This window comes from Pristis pectinata, chromosome 3 (genome assembly GCF_009764475.1).
Source record: "Pristis pectinata isolate sPriPec2 chromosome 3, sPriPec2.1.pri, whole genome shotgun sequence".
NCBI classification, from domain to species: Eukaryota; Metazoa; Chordata; class Chondrichthyes; order Rhinopristiformes; family Pristidae; genus Pristis; species Pristis pectinata.
Genome location: NC_067407.1, coordinates 121254927 through 121274954, shown reverse-complemented (window position 1 = coordinate 121274954; position 20028 = coordinate 121254927). Strand labels below are relative to the sequence as shown.

The 20028-nt window shown below is 41.7% G+C and overlaps 1 protein-coding gene across 1 annotated transcript in view; it reads right to left on the bottom strand.

The window, feature by feature from the left end:
* The window catches only part of LOC127568763 (stonin-1), a 79590-nt gene that overhangs the window by 16257 nt on the left and 43305 nt on the right, over positions 1–20028 (bottom strand). Inside the window, exons 5-7 of the mRNA XM_052012895.1 lie at positions 9790–9910; positions 3223–3278; positions 1377–1470 (exon numbers count right to left, since the gene is read on the bottom strand). Coding sequence (XP_051868855.1) covers positions 1377–1470; positions 3223–3278; positions 9790–9910 — 271 coding nt within the window. The remainder of the gene's footprint in view (positions 1–1376; positions 1471–3222; positions 3279–9789; positions 9911–20028) is intronic.

The window sequence follows — 20028 nt, the reverse complement described above, 5'->3', positions numbered from 1 at the left end:
CCTCCCCATGTATTCAGGTTTTCTCCCACATCCCAAAGACATGCTGCTTAATTGGCTAGTATAAATTACCCTTAGCATGGGTGACTGGTTGGGAGAATCAGGGGCTGTTCATGGTCACGTCAGAGGGGACAGGTTACAGGGAAGTAAGTGGAAAAAATTATTTGCTCACAGCTGGCATTCTCTTGATGGGTTGAATGGCCTCCTATGTCATAAGGAAATATTAAAATATATAAACAAATGAAAAGAATGGGATTGCCCTGCCTCTGCCAATCCTCACTAATGTAAAGCTGAGGGCCAGATGCAAATTGTACCTGTCCTCTCTTCAAAGAGTCACTGCTCTGCCAGTGGAGCTCAAAGATATCTTTATTAGTCACATATACATTGAAACACAGAGCGAAATGCATCTTTTGCATACAGTGTTCTGGGAGGCAGCCCGCAAGTGTCGCCACACTTCCGGCGCCAACAAGCATGCCCACAACTTCCTAACCTGTATGTCTTTGGAATGTGGGAGGAAACCAGAGCACCCGGAGGAAACCCATGCAGACACAGGGAGAACGTAGAAACTCCTTACAGACAGTGGCTGGAATTGAACCCGGGTCGCTGGCGCTAAAAAAGGACTAGTTAACAGCAGAGCAGCCAGTGAGATACACTGGCATCTGACCTTCAGGATACCTCAGATTTCAGTGTTTGGCCACATGCACAAGGTCCAGCTTCCTGAAGCATGAATGGTTAATGGCAAAAAGCATTGGTGGTATTCTACTTTGTTCTTTTTTCCCCAAACACTATACAAAGATCACCCAATATTTATTGTTGTATGCAGCTTCCTTGAATTTAAATTTAAATGTGTTCAGTTTAAAGCATCCCACACCTTTGATACTTCTCTGGCAATGTGAGTTTGCATTGCTCATTCTTGTCCTCAGCCAGCTCATTTTCCTCATAACCCTCTGATTTTCTTGTATTCAACAACAAAAATTACCAATACTTGACATCAGTAGCTGAAGGTCTCTAATATTCTGCTTAAACATGGCAAAAATTTTAAATGCTCTTCAGATGAAGAACTGGGAGATGCATTTCCTTTGAGCACAATTTTAAATCTAATGGCAGTTATAAGAAATGTCGATCTTTCTGATCTCAGTCATCTAAATTTAAATAGAACACATTCCGAAAGTTACTTCTCATTCTGCATTGTTGCACACACTGCAGGGAAACAGGCAAATAAATTAGTAACTACTGTTCTATCCAACCTCAGATGTTCCTTCTTCAGACAGACTGGAAAGAAAAGAACAATTCTGAATCACAAAATCAAAAAAAAAAATTACTCATTGAAAGTAGAAAAATCAGTTTATATAAATGGATTTACTGGGACAAGTACTTGCCTGAAGCAGTCTGCAAAGTAATTCCAGCAGGGACCTGGATTGGAATACTAATGCCAGAGGGTAGTGCAAGAGTAGTTGATGTTCCTGAAGAGTTCTGAGCAAACAGATAAAAGAGTGCAGATATTCACAACAAGAATTGTTATATTCCACCAGTTTAAAGAAGTTGTTAGCTTGGGTCTCAATGACCAGTCTTCAGATCAGACTGAAGCACTAATTTTACATTAATGCTATCACTTGAGACAAATAAAATTGATATTTATAAACTAAGTCAATACAACAGCTCTGAATCTAAACAGATTGGACGATGGGTTTTCATGAGACAGATTGAATGCCTACACCATGGAAATAAACATACCAGAAGGCCTGTCCTACTCTACAATTGACTAGACAATTTCTCAAGTAAACAAAATATCAGGTGTCAGATGTAGTAATGCATGGAGGATTCCAAGCAGTGGTATCCAATGACATGCCTTTGCTACTTATGTAATTTTCAGCTGCTTACAGGACCAGTACCATCAAGCTGGCTACAAAAGTGCCTGTGAAGTTGTGTCATCACACCTTTAAAAGGACCATTCCACAAATGAACATTTGGGCCCCTAGCACCCCTGCACACCACCCCTCTCCCAAAACTGCTATGACCCTACTCACCATTTCCCAAGTTTGCAGCCCTCCCCCAACCCATCACTCCTTTCACACACTCCTCTACCATCCAACCCATCATCCCCCAACATTCCTCCACCCCAATTTCCAACTCCCATCAACGATCATTCTTTTTGTCAACATATATTCCAATTGTCAATCACTCTTGCCATTGAATTAACCCCACCCACACAACAATTATCGTTGGCCTATCCCTAGTTCTCTCACTACAGACCACACCCCAACTGATTCACAGCTGAACTTCACCCCTCCATTTTCCATAAGTTCTCCCTCCACTACCCCCAGCCTCTTGTTCTGCTTGCTACCATCTCCACTTCCATTCAGACCTGCCCTTGGATTTAACCATTGTGGAGCATATAAAGGGCATCTTTTCATTTTGCAAAACCAATCATTGGTCCATTTTGCATCAACTGTTTAACCTGCATTTGTAGCTGCCAACCAAATTCTAGACTTACTCTATATCTTTTTATTAAATTGATATCCTTTCAGACTGAGTACCACCGGTGAAGGTCACATGCAAACCGGCTCTCCATTTTGATAACTTCACACACATGGGCAAAGTCAGTGTAGACAGCTTCATTCACAATTCCCAACCCCCCCCCCCACCCCCCAAATACCCCATATGCCTCACATACACATTGATGCAATATGCCCTCAAACTCAAGCAAAGCAACCACTAACAAACAGGATCCAGAAATGGCATGTTCCACCAAGTCCTCATACACTAACACTATTCTAAAACTAACACCTGCATCTCACAGGTTCCAAACATTATTTATATTTGACAGTCACTTTAGCCAGACATTGCAATACTCACCAACATATTTACATGCTTAGAGAAGGTAGCACAAGTCTACAAGCAACAGAGATGCCGTAGCAGTGGTTTTGTGGTTACAGACCTTGTGTCTTCTTTCAGGAGGACAGTATTTTTATCACATTCCTGCACTCCATTAGTGCTATTACCTGTCAACCAGCCAGCTCACCCAGACGTAATTAACCATCCACAGCACCACCAGCACCAAATGGGTAGGCAGTCCCATGTAAATCAATACCATTGAATTCAATTTCACAATTAGAGTAACTAAAGACCTCTAGTGACAACTCAAGAACAATCAACACTAGTCTATGGTAACAATATACATTTTAAAGTGAAACAAAAATGAAGCACAATTAATACAGCACTTACAAGTTCTGCAGATGTAAAATTCTGAACACTTCTACCAGCAGGAATCACAACAGAAGCTGCAAATAGAAATGTAAGATTTTACTACCTGCATAGCATAATCCATAAATTCTAAATGGCATTGACAAATAACATATTTAAATAGGAAAAGAAATTAAATTTGTTGATAGGAATGCATTACTGAGGGTTATATTAGAACATAAAACATTACAGCCCAGTACAGGCCCTTCGGCCCACGATATTGTGCCAGCATTTGATCCTGCTCCAAGATCTATCTAACCCTTCCCTCCAACATAGCCCTCCATTTTTCTGTCATTCATGTGCCTATCTAAGAGACTCTTAAATATCCCTAATGTATTTGCCTCCACAATCTCTGCCGACAGTGCATTCCACGCACCCACCACTCTGTAAAAAACCTACCTCTGACATCCCCCTTATACCTTCCTCAAATCACCTTGAAATTATGCCCCCTCGTGTTAGCCATTTTCACCCTGGGAAAAAGTCTGACTGTCCACTTGATCTGTGCCTGTTATCACCTTGTACATCTCTATCAAGTCACCTTTCATTCCTCTTTCACTCCAAAGAGAAAAGCCCTAGCTCACTCAACCTATCCTCACAAGATGTGCTCTCCAATCCAGGCAGCATCCTGGTAAATCTCCTCTGCACCCTCTCTAAAGCTTCCACATCCTTCCTATAATGAGGCAAGCAGAACTGAACACAATACTCCAAGTGGGGTCTAACCAGAGTTTTATAGAGCTGCAACATTACCTGGCAGCTCTTGAACTCAATAACGAAGGCCAACACACCATATACCTTCTTAACAACCTTATCAACTTACGTGGCAACCTTGAGGGATCTATGGATGTGGACTCCAAGATCCCTCTGTTCCTCCACACTGCTAAGAGATTCTGGAGACATTATTAGAATAAACTGCAATAGCAGTTTTTTTGGGAAATTAACTTCCTGGTAGCAAAAATATTAGTTTTGGAAGATTAATGCCTAGAAATTGTATTGGGCTCTCCATTAATAAACTAAAATCTCATTGTCTTTAGTGCTAATGCCAAATATGCTTCCCACAAATTGAAATAGTTAAATTCACTGAAAAAGATCTGAAACAGTTTTAGAACATAGAACATTATAGCACAGTACAGGACCTTCGGCCCACAATGTTATGCCGATACGTTAGGGTGTTTCACACTAAAAATAATGCCCTAAAACAGGGCCACACTTTGAACACAGCTTCCTGCACTTTACAGGGCAACAATCAGAGAAGGAAGTCAGTCTTTAAAGGCACAACCCCATAAGAGCCAGATAGCAGATACACGCACTATGGCTTCTATGGAGGAGAGGATGAATTGTAAGGGGGAAGAGTGTGATCTCCAAAATTCATTCCAAATGACATAAAAAGTTCTCAGAAATATACCTGCCTGAAGAGTTCTGTATGACAAGTTAGCTATAAACAAGCCAGGGCCACCCTGGAGAATCCTGGGAAATCATAAGAAGCAATTCAGAAGTACATTTCAAGCCTTTATGAGATATGTCAGCACAAGTCACAGACACTGAAAATGCCGTTCTGTCATACACAGATACCAAACTGAATTCTACCACCTCCATCCCCAGCCCAAACCACTCACCCGACAGAAAGGTAAAGCCTGAAAATGTTGGAAATGACATTGTTCAGTGCACAGAAAAGTCTTGAGCTGTCAGCTGCTGCCATTGCTAATATCATTCATTTCTGATCAAATGGCTCAGGGACAACTCTGATTGCCACCAGCCAGTGGTTGATACTTTCCAAACTGAAATGACTGCCTCATGCAGTGGGGCACGTTTGTGGATTAATGTGACTGATGCCATGTTACGATATGCAACATGACGATCACTGCCATTTCAGGAATCTTCTCCCCTGCTTTGGGTGTCTTTGTAATACATATAATTTTGAATAATTTTGGCAACTTTTGAAGGACATACTTAAGTGAGGGTCTAAGGAATACGAGCAGAAGCGCTGGTGGAGATCCTCCAGCTGTTCCATGTTGCCATTCTTATGGACCCTTCCCTGAAAACAGCAGGAAATAGGAGGGAAGCTTTTGTCAAGAGTAATTAACTAAACTGCAATACCAGTTTTATGCCAGTATGCACAACACATGGATGCAATCAGAGTGAAAACTATTGTTTCTAACTGATGAAATTTCTTCAGTTTCCCCCCACCCCCACCCCTCCCCAACTGTGCACCTTAAATTGGTTAAATGCTACCATGACTTAAAAGGAAGCTGCAGATGTTAAGCCAGGCACTACCTCTTGCTCTCCAGACTCTGATTTGCAACCTTCAGGCTCAAGTCTCCTTACTATTATTCAATTGGCACAGCCTGCTGTCTTCGATTGGCAAAGCTGTGTAGTGTGTAGCATTTGACAAAGCCTCCACAGCTCCTGGTGCACTGCAAGGTGCTCCTGTACTAATGAAAAGAGACGTGTAATTCTCCAGTACCATTCTGGTACTTTAGACTCATTGCATAAACGTGCTCACCTTGCAGTTTGCACCAATATGAGCAGCCACTTGAGGTACAGCACCTATACACATTGAGTCATCCCAAAGGGGCAGTGGGAGGGGGAGGGGGCATGGAAGGAATGTGGAATGCCTCCTGTTGAACATAATGTGAATTCCCTCAGGGTGAAACAGTCAGAGATGCTTCCCAGGAACATGGCATTTTGCAGCAGGAAACTCATTCCATGATTCACAATATGTTGAGGGATGGAAACATTTCTTGCTCATGAATAGGCACAGGTTTATTAAGTACCAGCAGGCACAAGTATAATCCATGACTCACTGCACTTGTTGGAAATAGGCAATGCTGGTAAATCTCACAGCCCAAGAGAAGTCAACGAAGTCAAAGTAGATTTTTTTAAAAATCACTCCTTTATGAGTGCAGTGCATCAGAGTCATCTGAGATGCTGCGGAGAGCAGCAAATTGGGAAACATGACAGGAATCTTCTACAGCCATTTGGGAGAATCCAGTGGCAATGAAGTTCAGAACCTCCATGGACAGAACAGTCCAAACATTTCAGATATCTCTGTGATGACAGATTCAGAAAATCCAAGCCCGTTAACACTTTGTTCAGAGAACTCCAGGTAGATGTGATGTCTCTGAGGGCTATCAGGGAGTAGGCTTTTCACAGATTGGCATACCTTTGCCTCCTGCCAAGGTCCCTGACCCACACTAAGTGGCCAGTATACCAGCATTACATTATAGAAGTGCTGCCCAGAGTATCACCACTGAGGCAACCATTGTATAAGTAGCTTAATAGCTAATTGATGGAGAAAATACTTAGCATTAGTTTTAGCATATTCTGTGGAAGCTCTCAGAGTTATGTGTTTTGAAGGTGCCCAGCAGGTTTCCTGATGTCAGCAATAACAAGAAAAGCATCAAGCTAGCAAAATGTACACCTAGTCTGAATTAAACTATGACATGACAGTCATATTGTGGAGCTTTCAGCTCCTATTTATGTTAATTGATGCATATCTGATGATGGGAAAATGGCACTGGGATAGATCAGCCGTGATGTTGACGAATGGCAGAGCAGGCTCAAACAGCTGGATGGTCTACTTCTGCTCCTATATGTTCTTATATCTAATTATTTAAAAGTAATTTCAGTTATTATAACTTTTACATCAATTTTACAGGTCTTAAATATTTTTTGACATCAGAAACATCAAAACTAAACACAGCTTTTATAATGAATGGCAGTGTCTCAGCAGATAATGCTACTGCATCACGGCTCCAATAACCTTGCTTTGATCCTGACCTCCAGTGCTGTCTGAGCAGAAATTGCACATCTTTTTTCTGGAACTGCATGGTTTCCCCTGCATACTACAGTTTCTTCCCATATCCCTGGGGGAGAGGGAGGAGCAGAGAGAGGCACAAGCAGTGATTTGGGGTCAGCAAGATGTAGCCCAATAATTATCCATTGCATTAAACCGATTATTGGAAAATAAGGAGTCAGGGAATATAGGGTTAATGCTAGAAAATGAAGCTATGATCTTACTGAACAACCAAGTAGGTATGAGGGGCTGAATAGTCTACTCATACTTCTATTTCGTATATTCTGAATAGAAGTACGAGTAGACTATTCAGCCCCTCATACTTACCTTGCAGATTCCCTTTGCAGATTGAATATGACCACAGAGATCAGAGCTTCAGCCATTTGAAATAGACAAGATATTCATTTGCACAGAAAACTGCATTATGGAAACAAGATTATAGTTAGTACAATTATGAATAAAATCTTATCAATTTGAAGGAATTAATTATAAACTTCAAGCAAATGGAGATAGTTGTCCAGAAGTCCATGAACGCTATCCAGTAACTTTCTAAACTGCACCCAGATACCATAGATCCATACAGCACAGAAATGAACCTCTCGCCCCACTACATCCATGTGACCTTTTTGCCCATGTACACCAATCCCATTTGCCTGCAAAAGGTCCGTACCCTTCTGTGCCTTGCCTAGAGTAGGAAGAGGACAGGACCAGAAAGTCCCCGCAGCCAAGAGTGAGGAAGAGACTCTAATTATCACATATGAACAGATAATGGAATGTGGCAGCAGTCATGGAACTATGCATTACTATTTCAGCACCAGTGGAACCCAAAGGGAAAACTTCCATAATGATAGCAAAGCAACTACCTAACCTTTTTAAGAACAATTTTTAGTGACACAATTTTAGTGAAAAGCCTGCTTTTGAACAAATCAGTTTGTGCTTACTGCCACCTACAGATAGAAACCATCCTTTTCCTGCAGCTTCTCCTTGCCAACAGACAGCACTGTTGAAACTGAGTATCTAATCAACATTATTCCTAATCAGTCATGATTTTTATAACATTATAATTGCAGATCTAATCATATTTGTAATATGTAAAAAAAAATGCAATCTTATTATAATCCAAGTTCAAAGCAATTAATCTTTAGTTAGATTCCACTATTTAGAGTGAGTACATTGATGGTAGAAATTATATGGTGTGTTATCATTTCAAGACATCAATATATAATGAGAACAAAAATCATTCAGCACTAGAATTTAACTGACCTCCAAAGAGGATTGAAGGTAGTGAATGGAAAGGTATACGCCTCTTGTACCACCCTGTGCTTTATTATGTCCCTCAAAAACTAATCAAGTATCCAAGGTAACATTCCTTCCTGCTTTTATTGCCTGACATCCCATGAAGTTGAAGTTTAATTAATTGAAACACCCCAAAGACCCAAGTACGAAGTTTTAAATATAAACATTATAACTAGAAAAACATTTCCAAACTAGTATGCATAATGTGTTGCAGGCAGCAGGCTTGTAACAAACCTCAGTGAAAAAAGCAGCTGCCACTGATAAATGGAGAGGATGACATTAAGGAAAGTGTACTCATTTCTTTTGGCTATCTGATTGATACCTCCAGTCCAAATTACTGTTTAATAATCAAATATTCAATGGAAATCACAGAAACTATGCCTCTTATTTATTGTTATAATCTGGCTACCACTGGCAGCAGAAAACTGCAGATCTCGTTAGGATGGTTAGTTATCTAATCATTGAGATTAAAATACTCTCTTGCATATGGCAGTTGATGTAACTCACCACTGGGACCTTTTATTTTCACTTGTCCTGCAATCCCAATTTGTTTTACCAGATCTGAGGCTCTGCCTGCTCTTAGGGTAGCAGATTGGTGCAGTGGTAGAGTCACTGCCTGACAGCTTCGGCAACCCAGTTTCAGTCCTGACCTTGGTGCCGTCTGTGTGGAGTTTGTATATTCTCCGTGACTACATGTATTTACCCTAGGTGCTCTGGCTCCCTCCTACATTCCTAAAACAAGCAGGTTGGTAGCTTAATTGGCCACTGAAAATTGCACCTAATGTGTATGTGAGTGGCAGAATTTGAAGATATGGGGGGGATGGAAGAGGGAATTTGATGGGAATGCAGAAAGAATATAATGAGAATAGTGAAGGATTTGTGTAACTGTTTGCTTGATGGCCAGCACAATGAGTCAAAGGGGCAGTTTTCACACTGTATGGTTCTGACCTCCCCACTGGCATATATATATAAAAAAAATTCATTCAAACACAGGATATGTTGTTTATTTCTTTTTCAAGACTTTGCTTTCATGACAATATTGGGGACACAGAGTCTCAGTTCCAAATGAGCCATTCTTTTGGGTTCAAGTCTTCCTCCTATATGATTAGCTTAACCAGAGTGGGTTGAGTTAATCAACTATACCTAATAAAGCTAGCACATTGGAAAATAATCCTCAGTCCTAACACATTGAAATGTGCTCTTAAATGCACCAAATTTAGTAATGTAACCTTACTATGCTCAAACATAATACCAGTTACTGCAATTCATTTACTGTGAATACTGTGGACCCCTTTGTGATATCCTATTGGACCATGTAGTTTCTTTTGGATGAGTCATTAAACTGAGTCCCCATCTGTTCACCCAGATGATGCTCATGGCACTACTTCGAAGCAGAACAGACGAGTTACCCTATATCCTGGCCAATATTTATCCTTTAATCAGCATTATGTTAAACTAACCTGAGGACGTGTGTAGAGTTTGATGAGTCTTCTGATGAAGTTCTAGCATGATCTGCTGGTGATTATTCTCCCTGAAAAAGCCTTCCACAGCTCTGGATTGGAGAAGCTTGCTCTCCCAAAGCTTTATTGCATGGAAGATATTAAAAACAATTAAAACAGGATAAAAATTCATTTGATTTAAAATATTTTACAAAATTGTGGAACATTTGACAGCAAGCTATTGAATATGGAAGTTAAAGTAACAGTGTCAGGCTATTTAAGACTCTTTGATTGTTTCATCCAATAATGAAATACTAAAAGAAACAATTACTGATTGCCAGCAGGATAAACTACAACATTATTAAATGGTAGAATATAAAGAAATAGCAACCAAAAGTCCAGATACATAGGTTATGGAACTGTTATGTTCCGATAAAAATAAACAAAATGACCGATGAAAACAAAGTGAGTAGAAAACACTTTTACAAGCAAAGTTTAGAAATCTTCCACAAACAGCAGTTGATATATTGATAATTGTTAACATTAACTCTGAGATTGCTAGATTTTGTTAACTAAATATACAAGGATAGGAGACAAAGCCAACATAAGAGTTAGGCTGCAGGTCAGCTTTGATTTTATTGAACAATGGAAAAGGCTAACTAACCTACAACTGTTTCTATATCCCAAGTGCATTAATTACATGGCAGTCAGATACGAGCAATCACTTGGATTGTTGCCAATTAGAACTGGACTCATAAGAATGATAAGTACTATTCCTTACAAAACTATGGTACAAAGACTTTTCCTTGGAGCAAAAAAAGAACAGATGGTGAAAATCTAAAAACAACATGCTGGAAAAATTCAAAGATGATGATTCTTCATTGGAAGTGGAAAAGCAAGAAAATAACCATGTTTTATGTTAGAGAAAGGGGAGAGGTGGAAGGAACAGACAGAATATCTGTGTTAGGGTACAGACCAAACTTTTCAAGGTAACAATTAAATTCCTGAAGGTAGAAAAGAGAGAAAGGAAACAAGGGAAGAACTGAAACTGATATTTAGAAGCATCATTGGAGAGAGTGAAAATTTTCCTATATGAAATTGTTGAATTTGTGTCCAAAGGGCTGCATCATGCCCAGATGGAAAGTGAAGCATTAAGCCTCAAGCTTACATCGGACAGTACTGAAACACTATCAGAGGCTGAAGTAAGAAGGGTCACTGGGAATCAATGTTACAGGCAACTGGAAGCTCAGGGTCACCCTTATGAATTGAAGTGTTTTGTTTCAGCAGTCTCTTCAAAGGTATCGGAAACCACATGGTGAGCACTAAATGCATAATGCTAAATTGGGAAGAATTGCAAGCAAATTGCTGCTTCTCTTCAAAGGACTATTTGGGTCCCTGGATGGTAGGAAGGGAAGAAGTGAAAAGGTAAATGTTGCATCTACTGCGATTATATGGGAAAGTGCCATTGGTATTGGTTTATTATTTTCACTTGTACCAAGGTACAGTGAAAAACTTGTCTTGCAAACCAATCGTACAGGTCAGTTCATCACACAGTGCAGATACATTGAGTTAGTACAGACTGCATTGATGCAGTACAGGTAAAAACAATAACAGTACAAAGTGTCACAGCTACAGAGAAAGTGCAGAGCAATAAGGTGCAAGGTCACAACAAGGTGGATTGTGAGGTCATAGCCCATTCATTGTATAAGGGAACCATTCAATAGTCTTATCACAATGGGGTAGAAGCTGTCCTTAAGTCTGGTAGTATGTGCCCTCAGGCTCCTGTATCTTCTACCCGACGGAAGAGGAGAGAAGAGAGAATGTCCCAGGTGGGAGGAGTCTTTGATTATGCTGGCTGCTTCACCAAGGCAATGAGAAGTATAGACAGAGTCCAAGGAGGGGAGGCTGGGGTCCGTGATGCACTGGGCTGTGTCCACAACTCTCTGCAGTTTCCTGCGGTCCTGGGCAGAGCAGTTGCCATACCAAGCCGTGATACATCCAGATAGGATGCTTTCTGTGGTGCATCGGTTAAAGTTGGTGAGGGTCAAAGGGGACAAACCAAATTTCTTTAGCCTCCTGAGGAAGTAGAGGCGCTGGTGAGCTTTCTTGGCCGTTACATCTATGTGACTTGACCAGGACAGGCTGTTGGTGATGTTCACTCCCAGGAACTTGAAGCTCTCAACCCTCTCAACCTCAGCACCATTGATGTAGACAGGTGCATGTACACCGCCCCCTCTCCTGAAGTCAATGACCAGTTCTTTTGTTTTGTTGACATTGAGGGAAAGATTGTTTTCATGACACCATTCCACTAAGCTCTCTATCTCCTTCCTGTACTCCGACTCATCGCTGTTTGAGATACGGCCTACAATGGTGGTATCATCTGCAAACTTATAGATGGAGTTAGAGCAGAATCTGGCCACACAGTCCTGAGTGTATAGGGAGTAGAGTAGAGGGCTGAGGATGCAGCCCTGTGGGGCACCAGTGTTGAGAATAATTATGCCGTAAGTATTGCTGCCTATCCTCACTGATTGCGGTCTGTTTGTTAGAAAGTCAAGGATCCAGTTACAGAGGGAGGTGTTGAGTCCTAGGTCTTGGAGTTTGGTGACAAGCTTGCTTGGCATTATTGTATTGAAGGCAGAGCTGTAGTCAATAAACAATAGTCTAACATAGGTGTCTTTACTGTCCAGACGCTCCAGAGCTGAGTGTCGGGCCAGGGAGATGGCATCCGCTGTAGACCTGTTCCGACAATAGGCGAATTGCAATGGGTCCAGGTCGTCTGGGAGGCTGGAGTTGATGCGTGCCATGACCAACCTCTCAAAACACTTCATGATGGTGGATGTCAGAGCCACTGGTCGGTAGTCATTGAGGCATGTTACCTTGCTTTTCTTCAGTACCGGGATGATAGCGGTGTTCTTAAAGCAGGTGGGAACCTGAGATTGAAGCAGGGAGAAGTTAAATATGTCCGCAAATACTTCTGCCAGCTGATCAGCACAAGACCTGAGCACACGGCCAGGGACACCATCTGGGTCAGGTGCTTTCCTCGTGTTCGCTCTCCGGAAGACTGATCTTATGTCCTCCACTGTGATCACAGGTTCAGCTGTGTTGGAGGCTGTCAGGGTGGATGGTGACAATCCACTTCCCTTCTGTTGAAAACACGTGTAGAATGCGTTAAGTTCATCAGGAAGGGATGCGCTGTTGTTAACTATGCAGCCCAACTTTGTCTGAGAAGGGGAGTTGTTGGAATAAATAGAAAAGCAAAGCAGGAGTCATGGAAAGGGAGGGGGAGGAGTGGAAATGTATATGGTGATGAAATGCTATTGAAGGTGGAGAGAAGTACAGAGCATGATGCATAGAGACATAGTCATACAACACGCAAACAGGCCCTTCAGCAAAACCCAAATTGGTTATCAGTGAATAAGCTGCTGGTGAGTAAGTGACAATTATGACAACTTTGCTGATGATTGACGGTAATTAGCCAGATTGCATGTGTTCTGCTTTGTGTGAATGGGACACACCCGAGCATTTCTCCACACTCTCAGGTTGATGCATGCCAGTGTTGTACAGGACTGCAATAGCTCAGCTGAGGGACAATGGTAGGTGGTAATCAGGAAGAGGTTTCCTTGCCACTTTAGATCTGACGCTATGAGATTTCATGAGGTCTGGAACAGATACGGAGGTCTCCAAGGGCTGTTCTTTCCCACTTGCATACCACTCTACTGCACCTCTGGTGGGCCTGTCCTGCTGTTGAGACAAGATGTATCCTGGGTTTTGGATCAAGGAGACCAGATGTTGCTTGATAAGTCTGTGGGACAGCTCCCAATCCACAGACAAAAGTGGAGAGTACCGGAAAGATGTCACCTGCCAGAATTCCAACTACCTCTTTACTCCAAATGCAGATATTGCTTGAATAAAATTTTGTTTGCAATTTGAGAAGTGGGATCAACACTGCTAGATTTCAAACAGCAATCAATGTTGAAATAAAGAATTGCAATATGACTATTAGTTCTTTTTTATAAATCACATTATTGTTAGCCATTGAAATAACAAGGTGCTACTTTCAAATTTTAGAATAGCTTTCTCATACACTACTTCCTTTACCCAACTTCTCAAGTTGTCCACTCCCCCTCTCCACTCATTGCCATCCATTCTGCCACCTCCCTATACAATTTTCACTCCATCATGCACACCCACCCCCACCAACACCCATACTCCTTCCTGCAATCCAAGCAACGTCATCATCTGCTTTGTCTTCACTCCTTGCAGCTGGTACATTTTTAGCACTGTACCTTAGTCAAAAGTTAGCCAAAGTCAAGTTAACCTTTGTTTTCCTGGTTACTGTAATCATTTTTTTTCAGTAGGAATAGGTTGGGAAATGTTCACGTACAGAGCGATTTGAGTGTTCTTGTATACCTGTCACTAAAGCAAACATGCAATTGCGGTCAATGATTAGGAAGGCAAATGAGTATGCTGTCCATCATAGCAAGAGGACTTCAGTACAGGAGCAAAGATATCTTGCTGCAACTGCACAAGGCTTTGGAAAGACCACACATGGAGTATTGTGTGCCACCTTGGTCTCCTTACCAAAGGATATACTTGACAAAGAAAGAGTACAATAAGTTTTCACCAGACTGATTCCTGGGATGGCAGTACTGCCTGATGAGAAATTAGGTGAACTATTTTTGTACTCACTAGAGTTTAGAAAAAAATGAGAGGAGATTTAGTTGACACAAAATTCTGATGTGGCTCGACAGACTAGTTGCAGAGAGGATGTTTCTTCTGGCCGAAGTGTCTGGAAAAGGGGTCACAGTCTCAATCTCACCCAATAAAGAATGAAATTTAGGATTGAGATGAGCAGAAAATTCTCCACTCAGAGGGTGGAGAGCCTTTGCACCACAGGCAGCTAATAGGCCAACTCGCTGAATATTTTTAAGAAGGAGATGTACATTTCTAGATGCAAAAGGATCAAGGGATATAGGGAGCAAGAATATGGTATTTGGATTGTGTATCAGCCACATTTGTAGCTAGAACATAAAACAATACAGCACAGGAACAGGCCCTTCGGCCCAAACTGTTGTGCCGAACAAATTACATTAGTAATAAAATGCCCAACTAAACTAATCCCTTCTGCCAACACGATGTCCATATCCTACCACTTCCCTCACATTCATGTGCCTAAGAGCTTCTTGAATGCCCCTTTCATATTTGCCTCTACACCTCCCCAGGCAGCACATCCCAGGCACCCACCACTCTGCGTAAAAAAAAACTTGCCCTGCACATTTCCTTTGAATTTACCCCCCATCACCTTAATACATGCCCTTTGGTATTAGACATTTCAATCCTGGGGAAAAGATACTGGCTGTCTATTCTATCTACGCCTCTCATAATCTTATAAACCTCTATCAGATCTCCCCTCAGCCTCCGCCACTCCAGAGAGAACAACCCAAGTTTGTCCAACCTATCCTCACAGCACATGCCCTCTAATCCAGGCAGCATCTTGGTAAACCTCTTCTGCACCCTCTCCAAAGTGTTAACATCCTTCCTATAATGGGATGACCAGAACTGAATGCAATACTCCAGATGCGGCCTAACTAAAGTTTTATAAAGCTGCAGCATAACTTCCTGACTCTTGAACTCAATGTCTCAACTAACGAAGGCAAGCATGCCATATGCCTTCTTTACCACCTGATCAACCTGTGTAGCCATTTTCAGGGAGCTATGAACTTGGACCCTAAGATCCCTCTGCTCATCAACACTGTTAAGGGTCTTCCATTAACAGTGTACTGTCTCTTTACATTTGATCTCCCAAAGTGCAAAACTTCACATTTGGCCGGGTTGAACTCCATCTGCCACTTCTCTGCCCATATCTGCAACTTATCTATATTCCGCTGCATCCTTTGCCAGTCTTCTACACTATCCACAACACCACCAATCTTTGTACCTTCTGCAAGTTTACTAACCCACACATGTACATTTTCATCCTGGTCATTCATATACATCCCAAACAGCAGAGATCCCAGTACAGATCCCCGAGGAACACCACTAGTCACAGATCTCCCGGTAAAGTAAGTCCCCTCCACCACTACCCTCTGTTTTCTACAGGCAAGCCAGTTCTGAATCCAAACTGCCATTTCACCGTGGATCCCATGCGTCTTAATCTTCTGGGTGAGCCTCTCATGAGGGACCTTGTCAAACACTTTATTAAACTCCACGTAGACAACATTCACATCAATCACCCTCATCATCTCATCAAAAAACTCAATGTTAGTAAGACATGACTTGTCCTGCACAAAGCCATGCTGACTGTCCCTAATTAGGCCATGGTTTTCCATATGCTCATAAATCCTATCCCTAAGAATCCTCTCCAGTAGCTTCCCTACCACTGACGAGAGACTCACCGGTCTATAGTTACCAGGATTATCCCGGTTTCCCTTCTTGAATAATGGAACATTAACTACTCGCCAGTGGCTAAAGAGGACAAAGATATTGGTCAATCTCATCTCTTGCCTCTCTCAATAACCTGGGGTATATCCCATCAGGCCTTGGGGGCATCCACCTTAATGCTCTTTAAGAGACCCAACACTACCTCCTTCTTTATCTTGAAATGTCCTGGTATATTAGCATGATCCACACTGATCTCCCTATCCTCCAAGACCTTCTCCTTGGTAAATACTGATGCAAAGTACTCATTAAGGACCTCACCCACATCCTCTGCTTCCAAGAACATGTTCCCTCTTTTATACTTGAGTGGTCCTACCCTCTCCCTAGTTATCCTCTTGCTCTTGATGTATGTATAGAATGCCTTGGGATTCTCTTTAATACTACTTGCCAAGGACTTTTCATGGCCCCTCCTGACTTTCCTAATGCCCTTCCTGAGTATCCTTCTGGCTTCTTTATAATCCTCAAGTGCTCTGTTTGATCCTAGCTTCCTAAGCTGTACATACTTTTCCTTTTTCTTCTTGACTAAATTCACCACCTCTCTCGACATCCAAGGTTCTCTTACCTCGCCATCCTCATCCTTCCCTCTTACTGGAACATATCTGTCCCGTGCAGTTGGTCTTCAAAAGCCCTCCACATGTCAGATGTGGACTTGCCCATAAACAGCTGTTCCAAATTAATTCTCCCTAGTTCCTGCCTAATGCTCCCGTAATTTGTACTGCTCTAATTTAATAGTCTCCCGCAAGGTCCATACTTATCCTTATCTATAGCTATCTTAAAACTTAAGGAGTTGTGGTCACTGTTCCCTAAATGTTCTCCCACTGAAAGCTTGGTCACCTAGCCAGGTTCGTTACCCAACACCAGGTCCAGTGCAGCCCCTCCTCTTGTTGGACTACCTACTTATTGATTTAAGAAACCCTCCTGGATGCACCTAACAAATTCTGCCCCATCTTCATCTCTTACACTAAGGAGGTCCCAATGGTGGAGCACCTTCAAAAGGCTAAATGGCCTACTCCTGCTCCTATTTTCTGTTTCAATGTAGACATTTCAATCAATGGGGAGATGAAAATCAAAATGTCTTCCGAGTACAGGCACACATATACACAAACACTTTTTTCCTCAATTTTGCAACAAGTTAAAAATATCTCACATACAACATGAAGACAGAAGGAGTAAACCATTTAAACCCTTAAGCTATTTCTGGCACTTAAAGAGATCATGTCTGATCTGTGACCAAACTCCACCCATCTAACTTGGCCCATATACCTTTATAGCATTGATTATCAAAAATGATCAACTTGGATTTTAAAATTTACAGCTGACCTGGTATCAACTGTCATTCTAAACTCAAATTCCATTTCAATGTAGAAATGTTTCCTAACTTTGCTCCTGAAAAGCCCATCTTTTAAACTGTGCCTACTAGTCAGAGACTTGCCAGTCAACAGAAATGACTTGTATTTACCCACATCAGTTTCCCTTTATATCCTGAAAACTTCAATCAAAATAAAAATCACTCCTTAACCTAAACTTCAGAAAAGACAATGGAAGTTTGTGTAATATCTTCAGGAAACATTTTGGTAATTCAATATTGCACACTCACCAATGCCACATATCAATCACATCCATCACGTTTAAGACAAGTTGCCCAGAAATTATTTTATTTATTGATTTTCTGAGATGTGGCCTTTGCTGGCAAGGCCAGCATTAATTGATCCATAATTGCCTTTCAGGTGATGGTTCTTCTTGAATCTCTGAATTCCTTATTGTGAAGATGCTCTCACTAAGCTATTGGGTTGAACACGCCAAGATTTAGACCCAATGATAATGAAGAAACAGCTAGATATTTACAAATAAGAATTTTGTGTAATTCAGAGACAAAGCTGTAGGTGGTGGTGTTCCCATGCACCTTCTGCTCATATCCATCTTGCTCATGCTGCTCACGGCTAGAGAGGTACCTTGCCAAGAAACTGCAATGCATTGCATGTAGTGTACACTGCAGTGGCAGTGCACTGGTGATGAAGGGAAAGAATGTTTAGCATGGTGAATGGCAACCAAGCCGGCTGCTTTGCCCTGGATGGTATCCACTTTTTCTTTTTAAAAACTTGTGCACATTCATCTAGGCAAGTGTAGAGTGTACTATCATGTTACAGACTTGTGCCTAGTAGATAGTGGAAAGACTTTGGGCATCTGTAAGCTAACTACTCACTGCAAGATGCTCAGCCGCTGACCCGGTCTTATACTCACAACAATTATGTAGGTGGTCCAGTTAAGTTTCTATCATCTCTGGGATATTGAAAGTGGGTGACTCATTGATGGTAATGACACTGAAGGTTAAGGGTAGGTGGTTAGATTCTCTCATCAGCACAAATACTCCTTGTGAATTATCAGCTGTACTTAAATTATGTCTAGAACTGCATGCAAGCATGGACTGCTTCATTTTCTGGGAAGATACAAATGGAAATGAACATTTTACGATCCATGGCCTTATAATGGAAGGAGGCAAGTAAAGATACTTGGGCAGAAGACACTGCCCTGAGGAAGTTCTCTAGTGATGGCCCAAAGCTGGGAAGATTTGTCTCAAACAACTACAACCATCTTCTTTTATGCTGGATACGACTCCAACCACCAGAATAAATTCTTCACTTTTCCAGGACTCCTTTATGCCACATTAATTTAAATGCTATCTTTATATCAAGGGCAGCATTCTAGAATTCAATGCTATGAACCATATCTGGCAGTGATGATTCTGAAGCCAGGTGTCTTGGCAAACCCAAAAAGGACATCAGCAAACAAACCACTGCTGTGTACACCCTGTTTGATAAAACTGTTGACAACACCTTCCATCACTTTGCTGATAACCCCAAGCAGGCTGATAGGGCAGTATTAATTGGCGTGGATTTGTCCTGCTCTTTGTGGACAGGATATACCTGACAATTTTTCATATTGTTGGAAGATGCCAGAGTTGTAAATATATTGGAAAAGCTTGGCTAGAGGTACAGCTAGTGCAGAGCACATCTTCAGTACAACAGCCAGGATCACATAGCCTTTGAAATATCTAGTGCTCTCAGCTATTTGTTGAGACAATGAGGTGCAAATTAAATTGGCTCCTCTGATGGCGGGCACTCAAGAAGCAGATGCATCTGTGCAAGACAACATTAGCACACATACTGTCCTGTATTTGCAGCTTCATCAGGTTGATACCTAATTTTTAGGTATGCCTTGTGCTGCTCATAACATGCTGTTTTGCAATCCTTGGAGAACTAGGCTTCATCTCTTAACTTGATTTTTAAGGCAGGCTGAGGTTTATGCCAGTACCCGTGTGCCAGTTACAAGTGACAGATCTGTTCTGAGTCCATTCAGCATGATGATAATGCAACACAATATGATGCAGGAAGTCTCAGCTGTCACCAGATTAGCAAGGACAGGATTATATCTGTCAGATTCCTTCTTCAGGGCTCTACCAGCTGTGGTGTTATCATGCCATTCTTATTGGTAAAAGACTAATAATGTCCCCCCACCCAATGCTCATACAACATTCCATGCTTCTTCCATGTACTGTTCAATATGAAGGAGCACTGATTCATCAGCTAAAGGAAGATGGGAGGTGGAAATCAGGAGGACCCTTCCTTGTCCATTTTTGACCCGATGTCATGGAACTTCAAGTCCTGGAGTAAATGCTGATGTCTCCCAGGATTACTCTTTGCCACCTCTGTACCACCACCCTGATAGGTCTGTGCTGCAGTGGCACAGGAACTGCATTGGAATCAACTAGCACAATATCTTTAGGCTTTATTTTATGAATAAAACAATGTCAGACTCTCCCAA